The following is a 10,566-nucleotide window of genomic DNA, read 5'->3' as shown; positions in this document are numbered from 1 at the left end:
ATATCTCTACATTTTGTACATGTATTTGTGAGGTTCAAGTTAACGTCTCCTTTCTGCTGCAATGGCTAAACTGGACGGGACCTACTTTGTTTACGCGGAATCCGAACCGCGGTCCTCGGCCATATCATGGTCAATGGCCTACCGACTTAGGAAGTGTCTAAATTAACTCTTACTCACGAGATATCCGATCTCATCCGGCCTCGAACCGGCGTGAATGAGCAGTGTGTATCAATAGATTTTACACTTTTCCCTTGGACAACAGCACGATGCAAAGTTTCGAACCGGTCACCCGTCCATCAACTAGCATCGCCTTACGTCGCTTAACTTCGGTGTTCTAATGGGAACCGGTGTTTCGACGTAGCTGGGCCGTTGCCCGTACATGTATTTAACACCGATACGTAAAAAAGTGAAAGGACGTGCAAACACCCATCCCTGCATATGCTATTCTATCTGCGCCAAACAGTCTTCTAAAAGAAGATTCCTAAACATAACCTCCATAATTTTTATTTTTAATTTGATTGACAAACAATAAAGTGTTTTGTGATTTTCCTAGTGTTAAATTGATTATGCTTTTGCTAATATGAGAAAGTTAATGCGAAGGTGAATTAATTGCAAATACAAGGAAGAAACGTAATTTATATTGCGACTTGCATATTTAATTATGTGAGTAATAAAGTTGTTTAAAGAATAGAGTAGAATCGCAGCAAAATAATTATTTATAAATGGTTCGACGATAGTTGAAGTACAAATGAGAATTAAAAATTTCATAATAACATTATGCGTTATTATAAGTGTAAGTTTAGGTTTTATTATTTTTGGGCAAAATAAGCCTCATCAAACAATTCAGACGATTGTTTCCACCACCAATGAACAAATTCAAAATTTTAAGGTGAGTCATTAACAGTCTGCATTTTTTATTTATATATTTTACTATAATGATTTTATTATACAGGATAATTTTCGCGAAGCGGACAAGAATGCATTGCTAACAGATCAAAAATTATTAGATATTTTGGGTTTTCCTGAGAAGAATCCTAGACTGTATCCTGATGATGTATGGAAAAATTCGTCATTGCCTGTTATTGTAACATATATTTTAGAAGGACAAGAAAGTCAGGCTGTTGGACTTATTAACAATGTGGCAAGGATTTTACCAAATAATACAATTATAGTTTATAACTTGGGACTCTCCCAATATGGTTTAAAAATTGTAAGTTGCTTGCAAGAATATTAAACTTGAAAAAAATAATATATGTAATTGATAGTTAAAAAACTAAATGTATAAGGTTTGTTGATTTGCTTTAGAGTTATCTTTTTTGATACCAATTAAACTTTTAGTTACGTTAAAATTGTTGCCAACCATGGACATATTCCTAAAACATTTTGATTAAAAGAAAATTTGTAAAAGTGGGCAATGCTGTGCCGGTCAAGCTTAATCACGTGACTAAAAGTTTATTTGATATCAACTACCTATAGGTACTTAATTTACATAGGCAGAATATCTAAGAATATCTTTGAATAAGAAGACTAAGGAAGGAGCATATCAAAAATCTTAGGTACACCGCGATGGGCCTCAAATATGGCCGACTTAAATTCCGGTTTATCAGTGTCATTCTAATTTTATTTAAAAAATGTAAAACTATGATGTAGGGTAGACGTGGGGTAGACTCAATAATTTTTTGTTTTATTTTACGTTGTGAATAAATGTTGGTAGTTATTAAAATTGTTATAAAAATATATAATTCTAATAAAAATAGATAAGTTATAATAAGTATTTATTAACACAAACATCCGATACGCTACTGAAGCAGGTAAGTCAAATTAGCGTATCTAAATTCTTTGACATCTAATCTTTGACAAGTAATAAATAAAAGCTAAAATGCAAGAAAAATATATAATTTAGTTAATTTAAGTGAATTTCATAAATGATCGGTTTACTACACGTATGTATATTATATAGTCACTTACTAGCGAAAAGTTGTTCCATTATTTCACTCAATTTTTGCCGAGATCTACCGCACGCTACACAACCAACTATTTTAGAGTCTTTTCGATAAATCGCGATAGTGTCACTGTTAATTTAAGTTCTGCCACAATTTCCATCTAGATTTACTACCTTTATACAACTATCAGTAGTAGAATGAATAATAAATAACATAAAATAAGCTCCGTAAAGACTGACAAATCCACAAAATTTCAAATCAAATTCAAATGTGCCAAATGAATCGTCAAACAGAACTGTCAAGGATCGCCACCCTAGAGTGCTTTTTCCGCCCACCATGCATGAATACATGGATAGCATTATGCTCCTTCCTTTTGTCTTCTTATTCAAAGAAGAATATAGATAAAATAATTATTTTAGTGTGAATCTGTGGTCTATGATCACATATAACTTCAGATAGAGGGGTAAACCGCTGGTGTATTTTGGTGTACAAGATGTTGGCATTACTTGGTATTATTCGTGGTATTAGTTGGCATTTTTGGTATTAGTGTAGGGGAAGTGGGGGATACTTGATCACTGTTTTATATTTCCATGTAAAAATACAATAATTTTTTTTTAAATGATTGAACAAAGGCTAACATACAACTCTACCAACAGTTATCTAAATATTTTTGCAAATTTAAAACCATTTGAATGTTCTTAAGTAAAAAAATGTGTTTTTCTGTTGCCAATCAATCTGTTGCATATTTATCAAGTATCCCCACGATGTGGGATACTTGATCACTTATTAAACAACTACTAAAAACTACTTAAAATGCAAAAATCAATAAATTAAGTACAACTTAGCGAGAACAAAACTACTTAGAAAGAAAAACAGGAAAATAATTATAGTTAACTTTATTTATTTATTCAAAATTGTATATATAACCAGAGTACGTAGATCGCCGAGTAGCGACAGAAACCGTCGGCTCTTTTGATGTGGTGGGACCAAATTTTCTTTCTCTTTTGACGTGTTGGACAGATAGACTACGTATTTAACTGCTCAACTTATGAAGTGGTCCTATAAACATGGTATACACTGCTCACAATTTGAAGTGGAATTAATTATAAAGTTTTATACATATCTTTTTTGTTTTGTTTTATCCTTATTTCTAAATTTGAATGTATAAAATATCTTACTGGTAATAAATAATTAAAAAAACGATTCTTTACCTGAGGTATACTTGAAATAAAGTATATAGTGATATTTGATAAATGGCCACAGTGGCAACTTCGCTTTTTTGTATGACAGATAACCTACTTATTTCGCGCATCCGCAAAGAAAATTGAAAACGGGACTGTCGCTACTCGTCGGTTTAGGTACTCTGATATAACTTTCAAAAAATTAAGCCTTCTCAAATATATCTAAAGGTTTGTGAAATGTGTAATAGACTCGTTCTTCTTTTAAAATAATATTTGGATCCAGAGTTATTCCCATAATATCTTCAAACTTCACATCGCTAGTATCTGATTCGACCAGTGAAAATATTTTTTTTTGCTTTTGTCTGTGCATTTTAATAACGTCACTCTGTATTCACCATCGTCATGATCAACAGAATTTACCACACATTAATATTTGTACATAGATAATAGCCTTCTTCCTTCTTTAAAAACTACAATTACAAATTTTCCGAGCTTTAAATTGTGAACACTGATGGGCGTTAGTTCTTGATGTCTTGATAGTTCTTGTGTCTTCTTGATTTTGCGCCTTCTTTTCGCTTATAGGTAAATCCTCGGCATCTAAAAGAGAAAATCGAATTGACCAGATTACTGCAAATTAGACTCTTGCCTGCGAATTTTAAAAACCAATAATAGGGGATACATGATCAGTATGATCAAATATCCCATGTTGTGATCATGTATCCCTACATCAATCAAGTATTCCAATAAAACGTATTTCAAATAACCATAAATTTTAACTTACTGTTTAAATGTAGAACAACCTCAGTATATATTCCAGAAACACCAACTATTTTACAATTTAAAAAACTAAAATATGTTCAGTAATACAGAAAATATAACAAAAAACCTAGGAGCACATTTATTTACTTTACTGCGTGGAAAACACGTTACGAACTGGGCCGCGTCCAAACATGAAACTAGCGGGTATTGCAAGAGCTCCACACGGTTTCCGGATTGCGACTTATTGCCCTGGAAGTGATAAATCTCTAAAAAGGATTAAATTTTTGAATAAAATGAATATGATCAAGTATCCCCACTTTCCCTACAGAAATATGTCAGCGGTTTGCCCCTTGCTTCAGATAAAAATTACATATTTAATATGACAATCTGAATATGACAATAATATAAATTTTATATTATTGTAGCTTCAAAATTACTGTAATAGTTCAAAATGTCAAGTTATTCCATTAGACATTTATGATTTTCCATCACATATACAAGAAGACATTCTACACGCATTTAGGCCTATAGTTATTCAGGTGAGTGTGATAATGAGTTAAAAATTTAAAGGTTTTTATAATGGATATTGATTCTGTCAGGATGCTTTAAGTCGCACCGGTGCAATTTTATTTATGGAATCTAACTACAGATTTTTACCTAATATAACACACACTATGATTACTGATCTTTATGAGAACAATGCTTTAAAGAAGGGAGTCTTGGCGTTTCCTCTTCAAACCAGGCATCCAGTAACTAGTTTAACCCACAAGAAAATGTTTCAGTATTTTAGGACAGACTCTGAAAATTTTCAGTTTCTACAAATGGTTTGTAAACATACAAAAAGCTTGGCTGAAACCAAAGATTCATGTTTTTTTTTTGTTTGATCTATAGGTTAAAGCTGATGTTCTGTTTTTTGTTAATACAAAGGATATACATCAAGAAGTCATGTTACCTTGGATACAATGTACTTTAACGCATGATTGTATATTTCCTATAGGTGCTCAGGCAGCAGGATGTAAATTTGATAAGAAACCCTCTTATCGGTAAATATTATGTGGTATTGTTGATTGAAAGAATTGGAAAGATACGAAACCTAATGGGCGAATTTGTGACAAGGTTGATTTGATTTCCCCTTATGTCTTAAGTGATGTACAGTGGAGACACCAGTCGTTCTGCGGTCAGCGCATAAAACACTTATTTTCCCTAATTCGGCCATATTGAAGACAGTGTGCATCTGAAAGCTACAGTGTTGCCATATTAAAATGTTTAGTATCTGCAATACATTTGACGAAAACATCTTTGGATTAAAAATCCGCGTTTATGTATTGAAAATTTATTCGTGTTAAACATAGAATAAACAACAAATATAAAAATTCTTTTATAGGTACTGAATATGTTGTACAGTCGAAAAAAGTCGTTTAGTTGGCTTGGAAATGACGATTATTGACATTTACCATAATATTTGAGATATGAAATAACAGCGATCCTCATTTCCAAGCCAGCTCTGACGCTGTTCTCTGTTTAATCATATAATAGTATATTAAATTGTTTAATGATAGAAAATCCGTATTATTAACGTGCTGTACCTAAAATCCGTAAATCTATGATTAATCAGTAGTTCTGACAACACTGTCTCCGAAAATCCGTATTATTAACGTACTGTACATAAAATCCGTAAATCTATTGATTAATCAGTAGTTCTGGCAACACTGTCTCCGGTAACCACTCACTCTGTCGACTGAAAGTAGAACTATGGTACAGTATTCTTTATCTGCTGCGCTGCAAACAATGACTAAAGAATCCAAGGACATATATAGTCTATCAAACACTGACAAGATCCTTGACAGTGATAGTTGTGTCTGTTATTGTAATTTCAAAGTAGTTTATTTTATTTTACAAAGAAATAAGTTGGTACAACTGGAACGCATAGCAGGAAATTAATATATTTAAAATTTGACTGATAAGATAAGTGATTACTTCAAAATATTCTGAAAAAAAACTGTATAAGACTGAAAAAATGTAATTGAGTTATTTTATTTACGGTATTTGTAAATACAAAACAAACAAGAACAAAACACCACATAACAAAAAAATATAAAAAAGAACTATTTCTTACTTTCAAACTTCAAGAAGCAGGCATTTATTATTATATTTATCAATATAACTTATATAGAAATACAATTTTTTAATATTCCACAGGAATAAAGAAAATAACATAAATAAAACAATCTATTTTATTAATAATAACACTTACCAATTTTAATACCTTAAAGGTTGATTAATTAACTTTAATCTTAATTTTTTTAAACCAGACTTTTTTTTGACATTATTTTTCTGCAGTACTAAATCCAAGACTAAAATCCATTATTTACCTATCGTGTGATGTCGATATTTTACAGCTACTCCAGTTTTTAGTATATTTTTAGTACGATCCTTGTACCATACTTATAAGAGATGCACTTATCTACGACGAGATGGTATACAAACTTTATTGATGGTAACTTTATTGGTGTATAAGACTTTCTGCCTGGGCAGCAAGTATTAACTATAAACTGTGCTTCTGGTCTACAGTTAATTTTTCCTCGATTTTTCCCCCACTTAACTTCAAAAGACACAAAACACACGTAATAACGCGAATCAAAATGCAGCATCTTCCAAAACGCAGATATTTGACACAAGTTGACACAAAATTATCTGTTATAACCTATAATTTGGCAAGACTTTGACAAGCCTCAAAAATCTAAAGGCGAGTTCATACGCATCGGTGTCCGTTTGTCGTTCATCGTTCCGTCGAACCAATAAAATTGAAATATGATATATCATACAGATACAGATACAGATCATATTTCATATTTTCTTTTGAATTAAACCAATAAAACTCGTTAAAAACAACAAGAGACGACGCATGACGGATTTATATTTAAACCCATCCATAGTTAACTTAAAAGAATATTAGAAACTTTTTTTAGTAAAATAAATAGGTTGGTAAGGGATGTCATCTGCTTTTCTTCTGTCATCGTCTGTGGAAATCTTACCTGAGAAAAAAAACAGAGTATAACACCCGAGACCAAATTGTTACCAAGGCTCCAAACAGTGCCGTGGCCATATATTTTTCATAACTTAGCTGCTTGAAGGGATATTTATATTTTTGATAGATGTTTTGACTACGCCTATGGTGTAGGCGGTGGTATCATACGAATTAATTACGAAAGAAACGTATTAAAATGTTAACAAAAGGTACAAAATTAGTATCGACGATTAGCTCATATCAAGTACATATAGTATCAGAAAAATAATTACCAAATTCAATAAGAAAACGCTAAAAAGGTGGAGTGGACTGTTTATTTACTTATGAAACGCAACTCCTGGCTCTTTCTTATCATTGCGGCTTTTACACTTAAAAGCTGAACACATCACCATTGTAATAAAGTTTAAACAAAGTTCACTACACACAACAAATTATTAAAAATCGCTAAAATTGTCGCTGTTGACGAGGTGGTGACTCATCCGTAGGCTTCAATATGATGGCGTCTAAAGGACGGTCCACACTTGCTATATAGCAAAGTTATATAACATGTTACATATTTTTTAGTTATATTTAGCAAATTTCGATGCTATATAACTTGCTAGATGTTATCCATTTGTAGCCGGTAAACACTTGCTAAATTTCTAATTTAGCCGCTCATATTTTCAGGGACGTGCGCCACAGAATCTTAGTGTGGTAAGCTGATATTGGTTTGTTTATTTACTGGTCAATAATACCGTATGATCGAAAAAAAAACTGCGTCCCGTCGGCCTCCCATCCAGTTGGCTTGAACATGACGATCGATGACATTCCCCATATAATTTTCCATATAAAATGACAGCGATCTTCATTTCATAATATGTATTTGGAAAGAAAAAAAGTTGATTAAAAAAATGCGATATCTAATAGGCCAGTTCCAGAGGGCACAAAAGAAATGCAAATCAGGTAGTGCATGGTTTAGATGAAGTGGATAATTCAAAATGGTTTGCTTTTGCTTTTAAGTTATTATAATGTTTTTAGAAGACAGAAACACATCACGAGAAACAGCCGAGGCAAGTATTGAAAAGATAAGCTAATTGAGTTCAACTGTATCTAGATCTTGCTGGTAGGCTATGGCGGACTCAAAACCGCTTTTTTCTCGACTTTCATTCTCTTTGTTCAAAAATAATTACGCACGCCGCTGCTGCGAGCTGAACCTCTTTCTCGCCAAAACGATTCATGACTACAAAAACTATAATGTCCCCCGATTTTATAACATGTTACATGTAGCTTGTTAAATGGCAATGTTATATAACATGTTACTAAATGTGGACCCTACTTAACGTAACAAATTCTGCTGCAGCCCGTATATGGGCGTTACATGCAGGGTTCGGAAAACTACATGTTACTTTTAAAAACTACATAAACTACATTACATGTAGTTAATGTAGTTTATGTAGAGGGTGTAGTTTATGTAACCCCTATGTAACCTATGTATGTAACTTTCAAATATCAAAGATTTAAGGTGAGGTTATAATAAGTTGAAGCTTTAAAAACACATAATGTATTTAAGAAAACAGAAAAAATATGGCTTTAAATATAATATTTACATCATATTATCTCTATTACACCTCATACAAATGAAAATTATTCATAATATCAATACATAGTTTATTAACGTAGTTTTCATGTAGTTAATGAACGAGAAAAGACGTAGTTTTTGAGGAAAACCACAAGTAGTTAATCAGGTAAATTACGTCTTAATTAACTACTTCCGAACCCTGGTTACATGTCCTTGTATTCTTTAGTCATTGGCTGCAAACAACTACCAGCGCGCAGCGGCGCAGAGCTAAACTAAATCACGGAATTCTCGGACAGGCTGACGGTAACGCCAGCTGCATCTCGGACACGTTTTCTGCCACGAAATCGTCCACAAGGTTGCGCATTTTTTTATTTCTTCAATCAACGGTAGTATATTTTATGTTATGCAATAATGTATATTTTTGATATTTTTTAGGTATTCGGGTTGCCATAGTTACGATGCTTCAGCTTTAAATATAATCTTAGGACTTCATTTTAAATTTATAAGCAATGAGTATACTTTTAACAAGCCAGTAAGTCTTTTCTATCAAGTTCTTCTAAGGAAGGCAGATGCACTTTTAAAAGAGCTAGAGCAAAATGCCACTACTGACGGACAGTTATCTGTAGTTAGTTAAAATATGATAAATAACCAAAAATACATTGTGTGATAATTAGTCGTTAAATAAGCATTATACTATTAAGGATTACCTACATTTAAAAATTACAATATAACTAAATAGTTATATGGAGTTTTAGTGATATACAACTTAGCTAGATTAGAAGCGTAGATTTAGATTATCAAAACGCAAAATTTCTACTGATGACATTATTTTTTTCTCTACACTTTATTTTAAAAATATTTATTGTCACGTTTAACAAAATTATACAGTTCTTCAATACAAAATGGTTTTTTGACTGAATCCTAAAAATGGGGCTAAAATATTGCATTATTTTTTCACATCTTCCTTAGTGACGAACAAAACTGGCCTTGGTCTTGGGGAAAAAGCAAGTCAAAGACTACCCTTAGAGCAGGACTCAGAACCCGCATGGCATACTCTTGTGATCTAGCATTTTTTCACATCTGTTATTTACATCTCATTTTTCACAGCTTAAGCTTCATTAGAACCTCGCAATTAGTGGAATAAATTAGTGCTTTCATTACACTTTATACTTTTTAGTTTACGTTCATTCACAATATTTAAAAAACACAATTAAAATTAATAAAATATCCTAGCAACAGCTTGCGTTGTCAGTTGTATCCATAGAGAAAGCCTAATATGTACCTTATAAAACAATCAACTTTTGATTTCTAACCACAATTTCTCTTGACGGAAGATAATCAAAGCCATAATGACATTTCTCGCAAATTTTGAAGTATAATTAGTGGAAAAGTTAAAAGTTTGATAACTTTTTCTACTAATTGAAAATGTCTACCACTAATTTTAACATTCTGAATGCTCACATTGAAATTAAAGGAACAAACTTCTACGCTAATTAAAACCACTGATTTATTCCACTAATTGCGAGGTTCTGAATGAAGCTTAAGAGTCCATTTCACTAGTCCGAAAAAGTAGCAAAATAAGCGTTCGTTATTTAACGTTTTATGTAAAACTAGCTAGGTATTTTTACACAAATGAAGACGGAAATTAAAGATAAAATATTATACTATTTATATCCGTATTATAGCACATTTTTAGACAACTTCTTTATTTTTAAGATTTTGATGGTCAAACATCAAAAAAATATTCATTATGTTTGGACTAAATTTTCTCGCAAATAAAGACATAATTTAAAATTCCGTTACAGAAATAGATTGAAGTTTTGTGATTACAGTGATATATAATTTATATCGTTTTGTAACAAATTGTTATTTTTTGTATTTTATGGCAAATGCTGAAGCTCTGCAAACCTTAATCGGTTTAATCAAGCCTTAATCAAGGCACGTGTGTTTAGAATTTTGGGTGTGGCTTAACACGACAGGAACGGGCTAAGATTTTTGAAATATAGTATAATGTTCTAAGTGCCAAAAAATCGGTTTGTCACCGATAAGTTCGATATTTTGAATTATCCACTTCATCTAAACCATGCACTACCTGAT

The 10,566-nt window shown here is 32.0% G+C and overlaps 1 protein-coding gene across 1 annotated transcript; it reads left to right on the top strand.

Annotated features, from left to right (window-relative positions):
• The first annotated feature begins 501 nt into the window (after positions 1 to 501).
• On the top strand, positions 502 to 9,372 carry LOC115884633. Its single transcript, XM_030903287.1, has 6 exons — positions 502 to 889; positions 953 to 1,210; positions 4,309 to 4,422; positions 4,483 to 4,707; positions 4,775 to 4,926; positions 8,905 to 9,372. The coding sequence occupies exons 1-6, from the start codon at positions 749 to 751 to the stop codon at positions 9,101 to 9,103; spliced, it is 1,089 nt and encodes a 362-aa protein (XP_030759147.1). The 5' UTR covers positions 502 to 748; the 3' UTR covers positions 9,104 to 9,372.
• Positions 9,373 to 10,566: the final 1,194 nt, after the last annotated feature.

The sequence above is a fragment of the Sitophilus oryzae genome, unplaced genomic scaffold (assembly GCF_002938485.1).
Source record: "Sitophilus oryzae breed Bouriz unplaced genomic scaffold, Soryzae_2.0 scaffold_306_pilon_pilon, whole genome shotgun sequence".
NCBI classification, from domain to species: Eukaryota; Metazoa; Arthropoda; class Insecta; order Coleoptera; family Curculionidae; genus Sitophilus; species Sitophilus oryzae.
The sequence above is the reverse complement of the archived record's forward strand: the minus strand, read 5'-3'. Positions and strand labels throughout refer to the sequence as shown.

Excerpts from the sequence above, each read along its gene's own strand:
- LOC115884633 (XM_030903287.1), top strand. The coding sequence starts at position 749 with ATGAGAATTAAAAATTTCATAATAACATTATGCGTTATTATAAGTGTA. Across the intron at positions 1,211-4,308 it reads CCCAATATGGTTTAAAAATT|CTTCAAAATTACTGTAATAG; the intron begins GTAAGTTGCTTG and ends ATATTATTGTAG. Across the intron at positions 4,708-4,774 it reads ATTTTCAGTTTCTACAAATG|GTTAAAGCTGATGTTCTGTT; the intron begins GTTTGTAAACAT and ends TTTGATCTATAG.